Raw genomic sequence first — 19,797 nt, forward strand, 5'->3', positions numbered from 1 at the left:
ATTTAAATATTTATTGAATGAATGAAAAGCAGCTTCGTTCACGTCATCTCACGATCATATCACGGCCTTTTGTACCTTAAATAAATAATTATTACTCACATTCAAATTGCTTATGGGATCTTCAAAAATAAGTTTCATTTATTACCGTAAATTTATCGGCCTTTTAAATGAAAAAAAAAATTACCAAAAATGTTTCTTAGAATTTCTTGATGTGTTTTTCAGAACAATTTATTTATTACAACGTTGACAAATGTGCATATGTATTTAATGTATATAATAATTTACGAAAAATCTACCAGCGAAATGCCAAAACAAGTTAAATAAATTGGCTATCACACTGCAAATCATCATTTATTGTGCGAATGAATTTAATGAGAAAATCGTAAATTTATTTTATTGTTTATATTCGAGATTTCCGAATTGTCTCAAATTCGAACACACAAACATTACAATTCAATTTTTAAGCCCCCAAAAAAAAACTTATTTTATGTGTCTGGATCTGACGGTCAATTAACTTACAAAAATGGCAAAAGCGATGCAAAAAAGTCAAATAATAATAATTTTAAGTATTTGGCGTGCAAACATATGACTGTCCCTCCTTTGGAGCTATTAGCAACGCAATTTCGCTCAATTTAAAGCGCATTTAACTAATTTAATTTGAAAACAGCAAAAAAAAACAAAAATCAACCTGTAATTACGATTTTTTGGCGGCGATAAGGTCTTCCACACCCAACCCAAAACAAAAGTACTGCCGCATGCAAAATATTTGCTTCCCAAAGCTGTTGGCATAGAAAGGGTGGAGAGTAAGAAAAAAAATTATAGCACGAGCGCTTAATAACAAAACGTGACTTAAATTATATTGCGAAGCTTGCCAGTGCCTGTGTCAATTTGTCGTCAGAATACCAAAAGTTAAGAATTTGTGCTACAGTAATGCGATTTTTTAATGAGATATTTCACTATTGTACTTGTATTTACATATCTAAGCGCGTTCATACATACATACACACATGTTTTGTTATTTCTGACGTCGTTCGGCTAACAACTGTATTTTATTGAAATATTTATTTGCATAAATTGGCTTTCGTCATTCGTCGTTCTGGGCGTTGCTGTGCTGGTGAATTTGCGCAACTTCGAATGCCAAACGGCGCAGATAAATTGATGGATTCATATCTCGCGCTGGCGACATCAATTTGAAATTGAATACAATTTTTATTGTGAAATTTAGTATCTCATTTTTGGCAAACAACAATGCGCAGTTGGAAGAAGCAATTGAAAGGTGTAATTTATTATGTGTATACAATTTTTTCATTTATTCAAATTTTTATTTATTCAAAATTTGGTTAGTTTCTTGCAGACACGCTTTAAAGTGACTATGCGGGCAATTTTTTCTTCCGCACCTTTTTGGGATTTTAGCGCATCCCAGACCGAGCGCCAAACAGCCTCTTAATTTTCGCAGTGGCTCACCTTTTTCGTTAAGTAGGTTCAATTCTATCGCCTTCTTTGCAATATTTTGCTATCTTTTTTAAAGATATCACAAAACCATTACGCACGAGGTAAAAGATATATGCAGGGTCTTTCAAGTTCAAGTTTACTTTCTTAATTCAAATAAAACTCATACATATTTGGAAAGGGAAGTCATTATATTTTTTTTTTTTTTTTTTTTGTGTTTCGGTTTTTTGACATGTGTAGCCTACAATATTTCAAGAACAACGAATTTGTGTGAATTTCTCATAACCATTTACTCCCTTATTCTATGGACTTAACTCTCCATTGGCAACATTTTTTAAAACCTTTCGGTTAGGCACCCAGGTATGGGCCGGAAAGGAAGGAAGTTGATGGGCTCAGAAAAAATAATGTGAGACGAAATTGTTTGACAACTTTATCGAACACATTGGCCCTTGCAAACATCGAAACTCATATGGATTATTCATATGGATTATTCATATGGATTATTCATATGCCGTTATTTGTAGGCAATCAACCAACCGGAGTCGATACACTCTCAGCGAAGAGCGTTTGTCGTCTTTTCCTACAAGGAGGCGTCGAAGCTTCGTCGAAAAACTCGTTGCTTTTGTATTGTATGCAGGAATCCAGTATGTCAACAGCACTCAAAAATCTTTTATTCATGCTTTGCTTGCGTTCCACTAAATCATTTCATATTTGACCATAAATTTCATTGTCACTTTTTTTCTTCAATCTTCCTCGAAATGAGTCTAAATAAGGACAAAAAATTCCTTTCTTTCACAAACCAAAATATTTTCAAAGATTGTATTTTACAATTTTGGTATAGAGGTTTTTCAAGCCAAATTCCTTTGGTTCGTTTTGACATTTCTAATTATTTTTTTTTAAGATTTTGTCGTCAATTGTTCGGAAAATTTGTTTAATTGTTAGCTGAGTGTAATAAAAAGTAAGCCGTAAAATTGAAAGCGATTCAAAAAAAAATTTAATAATTTAGAGATTTATTCAATGTTGAATGTTGTTAGGGAGGTGTTTCAAATCAAATGTCCTCGATTCCTTTTAAAATTTTTAAAATTTTTTGGATAAAATATATTTACAAAAAAATATTTTAGGAAAAAAACTTTAAATTTTGAGATTTGTTTTATGTTGAAAATTTTGGTATGGAGGTTTTTCAAATCAAATTTCTTTGGTTCTTTTTAACATTTTTATAATTATTTTTTTTTAATTTTTTAGTATAAAATATAATATATTGAAACAAAATTTTTAGGAAAAATTTTATTCTTTCGCTAAAAATTTTTGCGACATTTCTTTTTTTAATTTGTTTATGCAGTTTAGTTTTCCATTAAATATTAATATATTCGAGTGCAAGTTTAAAGTTGCTAAAAAGTCTAGTCGTTTTTTCTAATTTTTTCCTCTTCTTTCCATTTTCTTCACATGACGACATTTTTTTTTTCTTATCTGGGGATAAAATTAATTCTTCTAATATACAATATTTTTTATATAAAGTTATAAATTTTTATTCATATTTTATTTAACAAATAGGCTATGCTTTTATAAAAAAAAAAATGAAAAGTCTAATAGAAAAAAAATAAAAATAGTCAAAACTAGGTTCTGTTGAGGAGCTACATTTTTTCGCGCTCTGTAATTTACTAATAACTGAATCCTCACAAATATTTAACAGACAGTCAACTGGAATCAGATTATCATTTTTTTTTTCATATTATCATCCATGCCTGACATCGAAGGGCGCGCTGGGTGTGAGTCATCTTCACCGCCTTTTTGGCTATCTTGAAAATTCATAGACCACTCAAAAAGCGATAAAAATTCATTGTCATTGTTTTTTACAAGAAAGTATATGTATGTTGTCCGTGGGTAACGGCAAAAAGAATATAATAGTAGGCCTCTTCTTTTCGCCAAGCGTTAGCAAGTGGCGAACAAATGAAGCTGCTGGTATAAATGAACATATCTTTGCAACGCTGGAATTGAGCTGCCTTACATTTTTTTTTTTGTAAAATAATGAGTTAAAGCATTTTAATGAGGCATAACCATCCTCCCCTGCATCAAATCTTGCTCGATAACTTTGTTGTTGCTTACACATGCAAATTTTTCGTTAAGCAAGTTGAGCAAAGAGATAGCGAGCTGAGAAGTGGCGAATAGAAGAGGCCTAATAATAGGTTAGGTTAGGCTAGCCTGATTGGCAATAAGCCACGCATAGACCTTTTGGTTCCTACTGATACCAGATGAATACCGAAATCTATGAATACTGAAAGTAGACATCATGTAGGATGTTAGCGCTTTTGGCGAATCTACGCAGAGCTGGGAGATCCGCTTTTGGCACGTTCTCTATACCCTCAAACAGTGGGGCTCCCAGGCATTTTAAACGCGTTTTTAATAATTCTGGACAAACACGTAGAAAATGTTCTAAAGTTCCCACAACATCCTCTCTGCATTTCCTGCATCTGTCCGTGTTAGCAATCCCTATCTTTTACGCATGTGCAGCCAATAGATTATGACCTGTTAGCATACCTATAATATCAGGTAGTTCTGCAGCCCTTTCGCGAGAGCGTAAGTACGAATTGAGTCAGTTTTTTGTCGTTAGTTGTACACATAACTTTTGCTGTTTTGCAGTTGGTCCGATTAGAAGCATGACCGGGCAGTCTCATGACTTTCTTTTGTTTGGATTACTATAATGAATCCATTTTTCATCACCCGTCACGATGCGATGAAGAAACCACTTCCACCCTTCCTTTTTTGCCGCTGGAGCAGTTGTTCACAGGCGAAAAAACGTCGTTCAACGTACCTTGGTTTTAACTCATAAGGAACCCAAGCCCCCTGTTCCTGAATCATTCTCAAAGCATGCAATCGCTTTGAAATGCATTGGTGGGTAACTTCTAATACTGAAGCAACCTCTTCTTGCGTTTGACTTGGATCCTCATTGAGCAATGCCTCCAATTCAGCATCTTCGAAGGTTTTTGGCCTGAGGACGGTAGTCAACATTAAAATCACCGTCTTTGAAGCGACGGAACTAATCTCGGCACTTTGTTTCACTTAAAGCAGCATCTCCATAAACTTTTTGTAGCTCTCGATGCGCTTCAGCCGCCATTTTTTCGAATGAAAGAGGAAAATCCACACTTCCCGCAAATGACGATTATTCGGCACAAAATCAGGCATTTTCCCAAACCCAAAAGTATGTGATACCAAAACAAAATCACTAATATGTCGAAGCAGTTTGTTTACCATATGTCTAAGCTTGGTTTGTGACGTTTGAGTTATGTTAGAATCGACTAGCACACACTGCTGGGGGCATCTATTGACAAACAGCGAGAACTTATTTGCGCACCTAATAGTTTGAGTGATAGAAATCTTAATTTGGACCTTTACGCGCTTCAATGCTGGTATGTTTGTACACTGTGGCTTTCTAGTTCACAAGTGTCAAATATGATTGGCGTGCGTTGCAATTTTCAAGCACCGAGTGATTAATTTTGCGCCACTTTGTACTGCCACATTTTTCACACAATCAAGTTCTTTGCTATGACCAAAATGAAGGGTGGCCGTTTACAGCCTCTACTAATAGCACAACTGATCATGCGATCATCACATTAATTCATTTTCAAAAATATTAGTTAATTTCAAATTATCATTATCAATTAAAATGTTGTAAAAAAATAATGTTTTAGCTAAGGTTGCATAGTCTGCTTGCTGGTGTTTACATCATGTTTCGAAGGGTTAACGAAAACGTTAGTCATTGCTAAAAATGTGGCGTGATTAGAAAATTTGTCAGTAAACGCACAGTCATAAGACGCGATGCGCGTTCTCCTGCTCAACTACCCACCAATTTATCATTCGACCGCAATCATTGCTTATCTTTATATGTAACAGTAAGGAATCTCAGTTCCACACAACTCGTAGTAGCTAAGTGCGCGCAAAACATGGAAGCCCTCAAATACTATGAACACTACATAATCACTAATAGTCTGGTGCCCATTTCATATCTGATGGTAGCTATTGGCATATTACGAGTAATGACAAAATTATCAGAGAGTTTGTTTGGTAAACACCAAAAAATGTGATCAAAAATAATATGTTGTAGCGGTAGTAATTGATTAGTATTTTTTTTGATTTTTTGTTTTATCAGAAGTTACGTTATAATTAATTTATTACTTCCCCACCAATCGCTTTTCGCTTTATATATTCGCAAAATTTTCTCAATCGAATTTTATGATAACTTTTTTTGACTTGTCTTTTTTACCTTTTTTGGAGATCCTGATTGTACTATTTTTATATATACCTATATTACATATGTAAGCACACTTGTACCTCTGAATAAGCAACCCATTCGGGAAGTTATAAATATTTGCGCGCTTCAATAAATTCATGTCAACCACTCGGCATCAAGTGAATAGCAGCAGTGAAGATTGATAAGACAGCGGCATTGCCTAATGGAGTGCCGCTCGTTAACTTTGTCAGCCTCCACACCACCCTGCTCACCACCCTCTGGCACTTGTCATACACCCATTAATTGAGTGCGCCCTTAGGCGGCCATCCCATCGCTATCACTGCTGAGTACGCGTAACAATCACTGCTTGTTCATGCCTATATTTTGTCATAACTTCAAGAGTACGCGTAGATATTGTTGTTGTGCTCACAGATTTTTGCTTATAACACTGCTTGTTATTGGCCTTATCAGCACTTCTTGACTACGTCAGCAACTCAGGTGTGCCCTCAACATACGATTCAGTGAGTAGTCAAGGCTCCTACAGCACTGCCCTAACGCAAATACTTTAGTAGCAGCAACGAAATTCAACGAAGAAAAAAAGCTATCGCACTTTGGCCGTACGCTTCAGTTCGAAACTCGACTGTCAACCAAGCGCACCTGCCGCTATCGATCGCGCAGCACTACAGTTTGAACAAAAAAAAATAGATACATTAAAACAATTGTCGAAAAATAGACTGTAAGCGATTAGCGTGAAATATTTCGCATTACTTTGCGTTACGTATAAATTAGCAATTATTCGCCTTTGTTACTTATTTTCGTCATTTAATCGACAATTATTACAATTAATTAACAATACAAAAAAGCCGGTAATATTCTAGTTGATTTTGTCTTTGCTTTTATTTGCGTAACATTCGTGCATTGTCGATTGGTGCTGCTTCTTTTGGATACGCGTAGAATAATTTCGTAGAAAAATTTAAATAACAAAAATAAAAGCAAAAGCAATTAACGCAGCATCACGGCGTGAAATTTTGTATTGCAACGAAAGAAAAAAACCATTTCGAATTGTGTAGAAAAGCTGTATCGCTCACGAAAGGTGTGCAGTTGGCAGTTTAACGTTAGTGTCGGTGGCGTTATTATCACATTAACTCAAACACATTTTTTAACATCTCACTCGCCGGTCAAATTGTCCACAGTCGAATATCTAATAGTGAAGCGTTTGATTCGTATGCAAAGCGGCTGCTCAACTGCGTAGCTAAGCGATCGAGCAGTATTTAGTTGCATGGCGTCGGCAGTACAGAAATCTCCTCCGGTAGACACCACAACACAAGTGCAAATCTCCTACGAGCAGCGTGAGAAGAAAACCTTTCACGAAAATACAGAAATGACATTCACAAGGGACATCACCTCCGAGGGTAATTTGAATTTGAATAATTTTGTTGATTTCGTGTTGTTTTTTTGTTTTGTATGCCAAAAGTGATAAGAAATTGCTCTAAAGGAAGTGAGACTAAAATCCTATGTTTAGTGAATTTATGACTTTCATAACCAGTTACTTGAAAAAGTTCAACTATTAAAAAGGGTGGTTAAGTTTCAAGGGCCGGTGTTGATTTTGAATAAAATACAATTTTTTTAGGAAATTATTGTCATTTCTCTTTATTATGATAATATTGGTATGGTTCAATTACGTGTGGGACAAAATATCGGCCAAATGGCTGCCAAATAGTTCCTTATCTAAATATTTTATACTCGTATAACTGTCATAGCGGTTACAAAAGGTTCTTGCTTCTCTAATATTTTTTCCTTAACCAATACAAGTGAGATATTTTTTGGGCAACATAGTTCATATACGAATGTAGCAAGTTCAGTTGCAGTTCAGCCCTCATGAAAGCAATAAATTAAAACCAAAACGAGTTGCGAAGAATTTTTTATTAACTATAAAGACTTTTTCATTCCAGCAATTAAAAAAAATATATTTAAAAAATTGTTTACAGAATATGGAAGTTTTAATAGAAATTAGCTTTTGAAGACAAATAAAAATTCTAATTAAAAATCTTACAAAATATAAAAATTAGAAATCTTTTTAATTCATTTTTTTTTTTATTAATTAAAAAAAACTGTTTCTTAATTTCAACAATTTAAAAATAAAATTGTAATTTTTTATTGAAAATGGAAGTTTTAATGGACTTTAGTCTTTCAAGAGAAAAAAAAAAGTTAATGAAAAAACAATATTTTTCAAAGATTTTTAATTGAAAATGGAAAATTGAATGGAATTTAGAGTTTGTTAAAAAATTTCAAAAAAAATATTCTGAAAAAAAAATATTTTCCAAAATTAATAAAAAAGAATTGTTTTAATAATTAGTTAATAAATATTTTAATGGTATATAGCTTTTGAAAAAAAATAAAATTAATCAAAAATCTAATCTAAAAAACCTTTTTTTAATTTCAACAATTTAAAAAAAAAATTTTAATTTTTTATTGAAAGCAGAAGTTTTCATGGACTTTAATCTTTGAAGAGAAGAAAAAAAAATTACTTAAAAAAACTTTTTTTAACAAAATTTTTAATTGAAAATTAAAAAAAAAAATTAAAAATTAAAAAAAAAAAAATTTAGTATAAAAAAATATTTTCCAAAATTAATAAAAAAAATTATTTTAATAATTAATTAAAAATATTTAAAAATAAAGACAAAAAATCACAAATTATTCGAAAAATTAATACAAAAAATTTTTAAATTGAAAGAATGAGATAGGTTAGGTTAGGTTAGCCTGGTTGGCAATAAACCACGCATAGACCTTTTGGTCCCTAACGATACCAGATGGAGACCGACCTCTATGAATACCTAAAGTAGACATCATCTAGGATGTCAGCGCTTTTGGCGAATCTAAGTAGAGCTGGGAGCTCCGCTTTTGAGACGTCCTCCAGACCCTCAAACAGTGGGGCTCCCAGGCATTTTAGTTGCGTTTTTCATAATGCCGGATAGACGCAGAGAAGGTGTTCTAAAGTTTCCACAACATCCTCTCTGCATTTCCTGCATTTGTCCGTGTTAGCAATCCTGTGCAGCCAATAGATTATGACCTGTTAGCATATCTATAAGAGTTCTGCAGTCTTTTCCCGAGAGCGTAAGTACGAATTAAGTCAGTTTTTGTCATTAGTTGTACACATAACTTTTGCTGTTTTGCATGTGGTCAGATTAGTTCACCTAGCTTTCCATTTCATTGTATATTGTGTTTAGCGGTTTTGGTATGCCGTTTGGTACCTTGTTGAAGTGGTAGTCTAACAGCTATTTTTTGCTATCTCATCTACTATGTCGTTCCCCATAATGCCTTTGTGACCAGGCACCCAGTAGATATGCAGCCTCCTGTTTGCGGCTAGCCTTTCTATGGCCTCCCTGCTCCGTCGAACATTTTTGGACTTAATACAATATGAGCTTATTGCTTTTATTGCTGCTTGACTGTCCACGTATATTATTGTTGAGTTCTTTCTAGTTCTTATGTAGACTAGCTCCGCGGCTTTCCCAGAGCAAAAACTTCCGCTTGGAAAATACTGCTGGGGTCTGGCACCTTGATAGGCTGCCTTATCCCTAGTTTTGAGCAGTAAATACCCGCTCCCACACCGTCTAAAGTTTTAGAGCCGTCTGTATAGGTGTGAAAAGTCCCATGCTTCATGCCTTTGTGCCATTCCTCCTCTTCAATCGTAGTGCGAAACCTTCTCTCCCCATTAAAGTACGGAGTCATGTAGTCCGTGCAACCTGATGTCCACTTTCCTAGTGAGCTGTGACCGAGGGTTCTGTAGGTGAATACCCCGCAGCCACTAGCCTTTTCGCGGATTTCGCTGCCAGGTTTTCCGCCATAAGGTCAATAAGTGACATGCTGAGTATCATTTCCAGCGCCGCCGTTGGAGTGGTTTTCATCGCTCCTGTTATGCACAGAGCAGCGAGTCGTTGAATCCTTTCCAGTGGCATTAAGTATGCCAGTTTTCTTGTCGCAGTCCACCATACTAAGGCCCCATACAGAAATATCAGAGAGGGTGATAGAATGACATAAAAAATAATTAAAATTAAAATCAGTCTCATTGGTTCAAGATTTTCTTAATTTGAAGTTACCTTAGCCAGGGGCCTTCGGCGAAGGTCGTATATCTCCATACAGTTTTTTCTGACTTTCTTGAAATTTTGGAAAATAAAAAATAAAAAAATTAAATTTCTAAAAATAGTTCTAAATAAGATTTAGTTCACAGTTTCCTGAGTTTAAAGTCTCCAGTCAGACCATGGGAGGCCAGTATGGAATGAAAAAATATATCTTTTAATTATATGCTCATATCTATACTAATATTATAAAGAGGAAAACTTTGTTTGTTTGTAATGAATAGGCTCAAAAACTACTGGACGGATTTTAAAAATTCTTTCACCATTCGAAAGCTACATCATCCACGAGTAACATGGATTGTATTTTATTTTGGAAATAGGGCTCGAGATATAGGTCAAAACGTGGACCCGGGTAACCTTCGGATGTGTATGTACAATATGGGTATCAAATGGAAGCTGTTGGTGAATGCATTAGTCCAGAGTATTTTTCATGCCGCTCCGTGACTAGGGTCTCGATATAGAGACCAAAACGTGGACCCTAGAATGTGTTTGTACAATATGGATATCAAATTGAAGCTGTTATAAGTGCTTTAATACGGGGTAATTTTCATACCTATTGATGACTAGGGTCTCAAAATATATGCCAATACGTGGACCCGCCGTGTCTTTGCACCGAATTAAACCAAACTTACGCACATTGTTAAGTAAGTATTGAAAATGGGTTTCGTAAAGTTTGGTTGTAATTCGGAGCACTGGCAACGGGTACAGCGTTCTTTTGAACCAGCCATAATGTCGCTTACTTTTTTAACGCTTGGGGCGGAACTGAACTGTCAAATTGACAGTGTGAGTTACAAATGTGTCAATATTTCTTTCTGATTTGGATGCCATAAAGAAAAAACGTAAGTGCAACATGTAAAAATTGTTTGTGAATTTTTTTGGAGTGGATTTTGGGACAGTGAATAATTTCTTACGAAATTTGAGAATTTAATGTGAAATCCGAATGTTCAAATGAAATTATGTGTTCGTGGAAAAAAAATTTTTTTTCGTTTTTTTTTTTGAAAAATATAAATGGATAATGGTTAAAAAAGCTCCAATGCTTAATAAAACATATAAATTGAAACGAAAAATTCATGCATGATCAGGAAAAAAGACGATTGTTTATTCATATGCGTTGATTTGAAATTTAAAAACAATCTTCTTTTTTCCTGATTTTCAATTCATATTTTATATTTACTCAAAAACAAATAGAAAAACAAAAAATATTGTTTATGCCAAAGCGCTTGAATAAAGAATAAAGAAATAAATAATATGAAAATCATATATTTTCTGTTCTAAACCATATCTATTCTATTTTAGTGTGCCCAGTGAAGGGGGCCGGGTTTGCTAGTGTTTTAATAAATTTGCTAAAATATTAAATTTCTTTGGCTTTTACTTAAAAGATTAAAGGTAACTCTTAATCTCACATTCGAAATATTCAAAAAAAAACGTGATTCGCTATTTACTTTTACCCCAAGTAAGTCAGGTCGAGGTATGCACTTTCATTCAAGGCCTTTGAGTTCACGAACTCTGAAGCACTTTCATTAGGATAACATTTTAAAAATTGTGCAAGTACTACATGCAAGCGCAGACTTGTACAAACTTATGTTTATATGGGCATACAAAGTCATAAATCATTGCAGAAAATCGGTAAAATGTTCCGCGTTTCTTGGCCCAGATTCCTTCTCCTATCATTATGGCGTTCTTATCGAAATACCTACAGTTCTTTATCTTAACAACTTAACAAATTTGTGTACGAAAATACTTCTCTTTTCGGATCTTAAGAATTGTTTTTAATGGCGCAATAAAATTTTGGAATGTTAACAGCTTCAGCAGACGTACATATTCACAAACATATTCACTATCTTATTTGCTTGCTGTACTATTAAAAAAGGCAGTAAATATGCTTCCATATTATTTAATTGATTTATGATTATGGTTGTGTTTAATCCAAGATAATTTGTGTCTGATAAGTGTAGTTAGTGCTGTTCAAAAAAAAGTTGAAATACTATACGTCAGATAAGTTTTTTTTATTTTTTGATGAGTGGGTCCATGAAAAATGTTACGAAATATTTCACATAACAATTTTGATTGCTTGAAGCATATTTTCGTGACTTTTATGACAGAGCGCGTAAAAGAATAAAATGTTTAGATAACCAAGAACAGCTAAAACTAAGCTTGGAGAACTAGAAATCCTGAAAGTAATTTTAATTTTAAAAAACATAAAAAATTATACGAAATATCAAAAGACGGTGGCTGCAGTAAACAAAATAGAAACTTGGAAGCTCGCAACTAAAGTGAATTAAGTATTGTCATAAAAGTATATTTTCTCATAAAATAAATCTTGCATGTTTTATTATTGTAGTACTTGCTTGATATTGGCTAATCCAATCGGCTCATAGTACCAAAACAAAACAACAAAAAAACGAACGCCGTGGTAAAAGTCCTTTAATGTATTTAAGAAAATAAATTATATGCATTTGCGTTGGTGGCCAATGCAAATCGAGACTACTCTCAAACTCCTTACGATTATCACTTTTATAACATTTTTCTGCACCGTTACCCCTTTCTTGATGCCAGGTGGAGGGCAAACGCGAAGTGAAGTGGGTTTATATACCCTATATAAGACATTACTTGGAATATTTAAATAAAACAAAACAGAGTTAAATTTCAGGCAAATTTATTTTATCTTCTTCAAAATATGACCGGTCTGAAGCAATACACATGTGCCTACGTTTAACCCAGTCCTCCATGCAACCCTCGTAGGCCGATGAAGGGATCGCCTTCAGCTCCTTCGTCGCATTCTCTTTGATATCCTCTATTGATTGAAATCTCCTTCCACGAAGTGGTAACTTCCACTTGGGAAACAAAAAGAAGTCGCACGTTGCATATCAGGTGAATACGGTGCTTGCACGATGGTCTTTACTTGGTGTTTGGTCAAATAATCCATCACAATTTGGGCTCGGTGCCCACATTTCCGGCCATTTGCGAGGTACAGCATCAGTCAAACGCTTCAAAATGGATAAATACAGTTTTTTTATTGACTGTCTGGCCCGATGGTAGGTACTCATGGTGCACTACGCCTTGGCAATCGAGGAAAACAGTCAACCCGGTACTTTTCGATCATAGGGTATGCTATTATTGGCAACGCAAATGTACTCAAAGCTGTGCACTTAGCAATGACGCTGAACGAAGTGATAATAGCGAAGGCTACAAATAAGTAAAGAGCGATGAACGAAGCGTGCAATAAGAAAAAAGAAGATAGCGAGGATCTTCGGATTGATGATGGAGTAGGGAATAGGGTGAGAACCCAGAATGTGGGTTATTTTTTTGGGTTACTGGCTGTTTGGGTTTGTGGGTTATTTATTTTGCTTGTATTGTTTCTTATTGCCTACAGAAAATAGTAAAGAAGTGATGAAAATAGACTTACGGCACTATAATATCAAGTTCTAAAATTTCTTTCTCTATCTTTGACTTGTCCCTATTTGGGGTCGGCTCTCCTTGTCCTCATATGCCAGGTTTCTCTGTCCAGCGTCATCACATCATAAATTTCCACGATTGGCCCTAAGACTGGACTTCCTAATTTAAAAAGTTTATGGTAATTTTCCTCGTTCAACAATTTATTGTAGTACTCTGCCCAGCGGGCTTTGATGTTTGCTTCTGTCGTCACAGTTTTTTTTTATTTTATTTTTTTTTTGTCGGGACAACTAGCACGTGCAGCACTCAGACATTAATTAATTCCACTTGGATTCCCTTTTAATTTCCTCTTACTTATTTAACTTTTTTTTTGGTTTTTGGTGGGTAAGGTAGGGTTCAAAATGCCTTCGTACTTATAGCGACCGTCGTCTACTACGTCGTGTAGTGTGGCCACTAAAACGATCCCTGCTCTCCTTCTGGGGAGACACCCTTCCCGGGACTACTTTGTATATTACTTCGGGAGAACCCAGAACGGTATCCATAAAGGACCAATTCTATTCACCCACGTCTGGGTCCACCATATCTATAACCAGCTTTCATGCTATAGGCTCGTCGTCTTGTGTCTCTATCTGTGCGGCTCCGCTTTGATGCACTGTGTCGAGGTCAAACTTTTGTTTTTCGTAGTACGTTCTCGATATATTTCTTTACCGCGTTCCAGCTGTCCTCGCGTTCGAGCATTTTGCTGATTATGTTGCTCGGCGCGATGTCGCCAATCTACTCCCTTAGCGCATTTCTTTCCGCGAGCCATCTGTCACAACTAAGACTAAAAAATCTTATTTGGTTGTATAGGTAAACTGATCTCACGCATAGTAACTTATGCTAATTTAGATATAGAGTAATTAGAGTCGAGCTCTGGGCTACCGTAGCGTATGAGTAACTCTTTAAAATGCAACAATGCTAGAATACAAGGGAGAGGATTTTTGAGAGAAATTTTTGCGTGCCGTTACGCTGGTGCAATTGCCTGAGAGAAATTTGAAAAGGGAACAAGCATGCAAGAATAAGAAGAAATTACACAAACAACAGACAAATAAATTACAGCAGGGCGATGTCACACATACAGAGAATCCGTCAAATTTACTGAGAGCGGAATAGCGGTGCGACATAGATGCCATCGTAGTGTTCCGTACATCGAGTGCAAATTGGAATATGTTGTGGTATATAAAATTAAATTCTCTTAACTACTTGACGCTCGTGGTTTTCACAAAAATGTAACCAAAAGTATAAGGTCTTTTTTATTTTGTTTTTAAAAAGTTTATTTAAAAAAAAAATAAAACTAATTAAAAATCGAACAAAAAACAATTTTATTATTTCAATACTACATAAATAAAATATGATTTTTGCAGCTTCATTTAATTAAGTGCAGCTTTCATACCACAGCTTTGAATATTTGGAATCAAGTGTGAATAAATTTAGCAAACATTTTTATTTTCGTAAAAAAAAACAAAACTCATCAAACACGAAAAGCAGTAAAAAGCAAAGTAGTGATAGCAAAACTATAAACCGGCTTTCTGAAATACATACACACATACATACATATGTATATGGGCAAGTATATATGATTTATCAGCGCCAATATCACGCTTGTCAATCCACAAATCACTCACTCCCCACGGTTGTTAACATAAACAAAAACTGAAAAAAAAACGTGTGACGTTCCAGTCATTCATTAGGAAGTTGTATTTTTGTATGTATGTATGTAGGTATATGAGCATGACTGACGCTAGTCATTGCGGCTATCTCTTGATTGCCACTCACTCACTCACTGCTAAGAAGCAAAATTGTGGCTTTGTTTATTGATTTGCAGCTAAGATAATGAACATTTGAAAGCCAAAACATAAAAATGCTTTTATTAATCCAATAACTTTAGTTTTGTATTTTTTCTGTACTTTTTAACAAACGAAGACTTTGTGGTACTTTTTTACTTTTTATTTTTTGTCCTTTAAAGTAATGAAACGAAAATTAAAATGAAAAGCCATTGATAACTTTCAATGCCAATGCTTTGTTTGTTTAAAACTCGAAAATTACATATATTGAAGTGCACAAATACGTTACATTTAGGCAAAACATTTTCAGGTGCTTGAATGGTCTTATTTTTTATAGCACATCAATTTTTTTTTTTTTTTTTTAATAATTTTTTATATTTTTTCTTTTTATTTTATAATAATAATTTTTCCAACTTTTGTTTTTTTATTTATTTTATTTATATTTTATAATAGTACTTTTTTCTACTTTTTTCTACTTTTTTTTAATTTTACTTAAATCATTTTTTTTTTAATTTTAAAATAATAATTTTTTCAATTTTTTTTTTATTTTATAATAATAAATTTTCCTCTCTTTATAATAGCACTTTTTTCCATTTTTTTGTATTTTATTTTATAATAATAATTTTTAAATTTTTTTCTTTTTTTAGTTTTATAATAGTAATTTTTTAATTTTATTTGAATAATTTTTTCCATTCTTTTAATTTTATTTTAATAATTTGTTCCATTTTTTTTTTTAATTTTATGATAATAATTTTTTCTATTTGTCTTTTTTTTATTTTATAATAGTAATTCTTTCTATAGGCAAAACCTGGGGTTTTTCACCTCGGATCATTTATTGGATGTATACCTCGATCATCAAACCGATACTCTTCTACGGTGTGGTTGTATGGTGGACAGCACTCGAAAAACGGTGCAGAGTAGCCACAATTGATCGAGTCCAAAGAACAGCCTGCCTCCTGATAACAGGATGCTTAAGTAAACACCTACTAAGGCTCTAAATACGTTGCTTCACTTGTTCCCTACCGATCTGGCTGACAAAGCGATTGCAGCGAAAGCAGCGACACGCATGAATGCTATATCGAAATAGAATAAGTATCTTGGCCATTCGGCCATACTGAAGAGGAACACTGTTATCTCTTCCGACATAGGACTATCATGTAAGTCTTCCATCACCCTTGCTATTCTCCTGTTCACTCCCAACTAGGGAAGAATGGAAGACAAATCTAACCGAAATCGATGGCCATCTGATTATATATACAGATGGTTCAAAACAAGACGGCAAAGTGGGATTTGGAATCTTTTCCAATTCCCCTCACATCAATCTATCATTTAGATTACCCGACTACTGTAGCGTATTCCAAGCGGAAGTATGCGCTATCTGGTATGCTGCGAAAACTCTCTTAGAAAATAGAATATCACTAGAGGATATCCGCTTTTCACCGACAGTCAAGCGGCCGTTCGAGCCCTCAGCTCCTCTTATACCCACTCAGATGTGGTTCGATCCTGTCTCTTATCTCTTAACGAGATAAGTGTTCAGAATTCTGTCCAAGTTATCTGGATACCGGGTCACAGTGGATTCGAAGGTAACTGCAAAGCTGATGAGCTCGCAAGAGCTGGAGCTGCGCAATTAAATGTTAGTAACTTACCCACAATCCACATTCCGCTCTCAACATGCAAATTGCTTATTGATCGAGAATTTCACAGCATTGCTGATCGGAGGTGGCGAGAGGAAACTACTTGCGTTACGACCAGACAAATCTGGCCATCCTACAATCTGAAACAGACAAAAACCCTTATAAGTCTTTCGAAACACGAACTAAGGCATGTAATATCTCTCATCACCGGTCACTGTCTTTTGGGCACTCACGCACGTCGGCTCGGGGTTCCTCAAAACGACCTGTGCAGATACTGCGAGGACGAAGATGAGGAAGTATCGAGCAGACACTTGCTGTGCAGTTGTCCCGGTCTAGCCAGAAGTCGACTCGCTCTTCTTGGGTCTCCAACAATTGACAATCTTTCAGTACTCTCGAACCTGAAAATCGAATCTCTCATCAAATTCTCGAAACGAATTAATATCTTTGACCAAAATCTACAATAAAAATCTCGGTTAGGTGGGGAAATCATATAACATAATGAGCTCTAGGGCAACACAACGGACCCAACTTGCGGTCTATGTGGCACCCCGATGCGGGGTCACCCTTAAACCAACCAACCAATTCTTTCTATTTTTTCTTTTAATTTTATAACAATAATTTTTTCAATATTTTTTTTTAATTTTACAATAGTAATTTTTTCTATTTTTTTCTTTTAATTTTAAATTAATAGTTCTTTCAATTTTTTTGGAATTTTATAACAGTAATTTTTTCCATTTTTTTCTTTTAATTCTATAATAACAAGTAATTTCTTCTATATTTTTTCTTAATTTTGTAATAATGTTTTTTTTTTTAATTTTTATTTAATTTAAATTTATTTTAATAATTTTTCCTATATTTTTTTTAATTTTATATTTGTAATTTTTTCTATTTTTTTTTTTAATTTTATGATAATAATTTTTTCTATTTTTTCTTTTAATTTTATAATAATAAATTTTTCTTTTTTTAGTTTTATAATAGTAATTTTTTCCAATTATTTCTTTTAATTTCATAACAATCATTTTTTAAATATTTTTCTATTTTTTCTTTTAATTTTATAATAATAATTTTTTCATCAGCTTGACCATTTCTGCGAATGAATCATATTTCTTCATTTTTTCCTCAAAAATGCATGTCCTGCCTTCCAACCTTCAGCTGCTAACGTCAAATTTCTCTTTTCTTTTCTCTCAAATTACAGATATTCCGAAAATCATCGGTATCAGCGATATCACAGATAGTAAACGCTTCTGGCGTGCACTGATTGGCGAGTTCTTGGGCACGTTTTTCCTGGTCGCCATCGGTGTTGGCAGTTGCACAGGCGATGTTTCATATTCCCCATCGGTGCCGCAGATTGCCTTCTGTTTTGGCTTGGTGGTGGCCACAATGGCGCTGGTAAGTGTGAAAAATAAATATTTCATTCATATAAATTAAATTGACTACTCACACAAATACGTACATATATTAGCTATCACAGGTATGGAATACAAAAATAGAAAACTAAATATTGAGATATTATTTCAAGCCAATTATAGTTTTCGACCTCTCAAATAAATTGTTAAACCATTCTAAATGCTAACTCAACAAATGTTTATCGCCGCTCATTGGCAAGGTCAGACGCGTGATTTAAATTAATTACTCACGCTTTTCAATTGCGCATCCCCATTTCAATCACTGTAAAACAAGTTGGAAAATATTGGCAATTAAATAAAATTCAACAGTAGTAGAGAACCTAGTAGGTGCAAAAAAATAAATATTAAATTAAAAAATATTCATTAAGACATGCCGGCGTTGTTATTGAGTGATTACTATCTCGTTATTAAGAACGCAATCGGCTAAACCATGGCAATATGGGATGAGAAAAATAAATTTCAACTTAAAAAATACAGTACTAAGAATTAAGCGATTCAGTTTTGAATGAATAAGCCTTAAAGCCTTTGTTATCGTCCAACAAAAAGCAATACAGGTATAACGTAAGCTGAGTGGAAGATCGCTCTAACTTGGAAACGTCGTATCTTAGCAAATGGTTCAACAACGCCCTATTTCAGAATTTGTTTGAAAAATACCCTAAGGGAAAACTTGCTTGATTTCAAGGCGGATTTATTAAACGTGGTGGCATTAGACCAACAACAATGTTTTGTACGTTTGATTGGAGAAGATAAAAACAGAGAATGAATTCGCCTTGTTTCATTCTGGACTGACCATTTAACCCTAGGGTTACCATTACCATTTACCATTATTGTTACCATTTAACCCCAATTGCAAAAGCTGCGGGAACCTTTCAGGGAAGGAGACTATTGAGCACTTTCTCTGTAAATGTCCGGGTTTGGCAGCTAGACGACAAGGGTCACTGGGCGCTCCTCTCTTCGACAGCCTGGGGCAGTGCACCAACCTAAGTCCCATCAATTTTCTCCATTACATGAACAGCTCTAGCTGGCTGTAGATATCTGCCAGTTGGAGGTCTCAAAATGGTACTTAAACGGCGCTTTAGTGCTACTTGCTCTAACCATTTGACCTACCTGGTGTTTCATGCCCAAAGTTTCGAACCAACCCTATCGACTAAGGCTGCGGCTACCGTTCAGATAACTACAATTAATAGCAGCCTATTTCGGTAAAGCAAAAAGAGTGAACCATTTCGATAATGAAATGTATAGCCTGTTATAGGCTACTCTTCCAGCCTTATATAGAACAAAGATGCTCCGTTTTATTCCATACTTTTTCTCCATTTGTAATTGTTCCAACCTTATAATTCTACAATTAAAAACATCTTCGTACTTATGAGTAAATAAAAATTAGAATAGCTCGTTTTCACAAGCCTTTCTTCAGGTCAGTTTGTATTACTAAAGAAATTTTTCAAATGTGCTAAACGTTTGATGCCAGGCCTGAACTGTACGGCAGTTGTGATAAAACCTCCCATCCAATTTGTTGAAGTTTCTCACAGCCGTTAAAGAGAATTGAGACAACCTATTTCAATTCGTTTAGTTGGTGATAGTAGAGAACCGCATTATTAGTAGATAAATCTCTTACAACCCCACCAAACACAAAAAAAAACATTGATTCCCGCTTTATATAATTCGCCGATTTTCACGCCTTTTCAACATTTTTGAGTGCATCTGAGTCAACTTCGACATTCATATTGCCAG

The 19,797-nt window shown here is 34.5% G+C and overlaps 1 protein-coding gene across 2 annotated transcripts in view; it reads left to right on the forward strand.

Annotated features, from left to right (window-relative positions):
* LOC128868536 (aquaporin) overlaps window positions 1-19,797 on the forward strand; it is a 131,149-nt gene that overhangs the window by 71,208 nt on the left and 40,144 nt on the right. Inside the window, exons 1-2 of one of the 2 annotated variants that reach the window (XM_054110735.1) lie at window positions 6,291-7,086; window positions 17,856-18,049. In XM_054110735.1, the coding sequence (XP_053966710.1) occupies window positions 6,954-7,086; window positions 17,856-18,049 (327 nt within the window). In that variant the 5' untranslated portion in view covers window positions 6,291-6,953. Of the gene's footprint in view, window positions 1-6,290; window positions 7,087-17,855; window positions 18,050-19,797 lie in introns of those variants that run through there. The other variant, XM_054110736.1, reaches the window with a different exon arrangement.

The sequence above is a fragment of the Anastrepha ludens genome, chromosome 6, assembly GCF_028408465.1.
Source record: "Anastrepha ludens isolate Willacy chromosome 6, idAnaLude1.1, whole genome shotgun sequence".
Classification (NCBI taxonomy): Eukaryota; Metazoa; Arthropoda; class Insecta; order Diptera; family Tephritidae; genus Anastrepha; species Anastrepha ludens.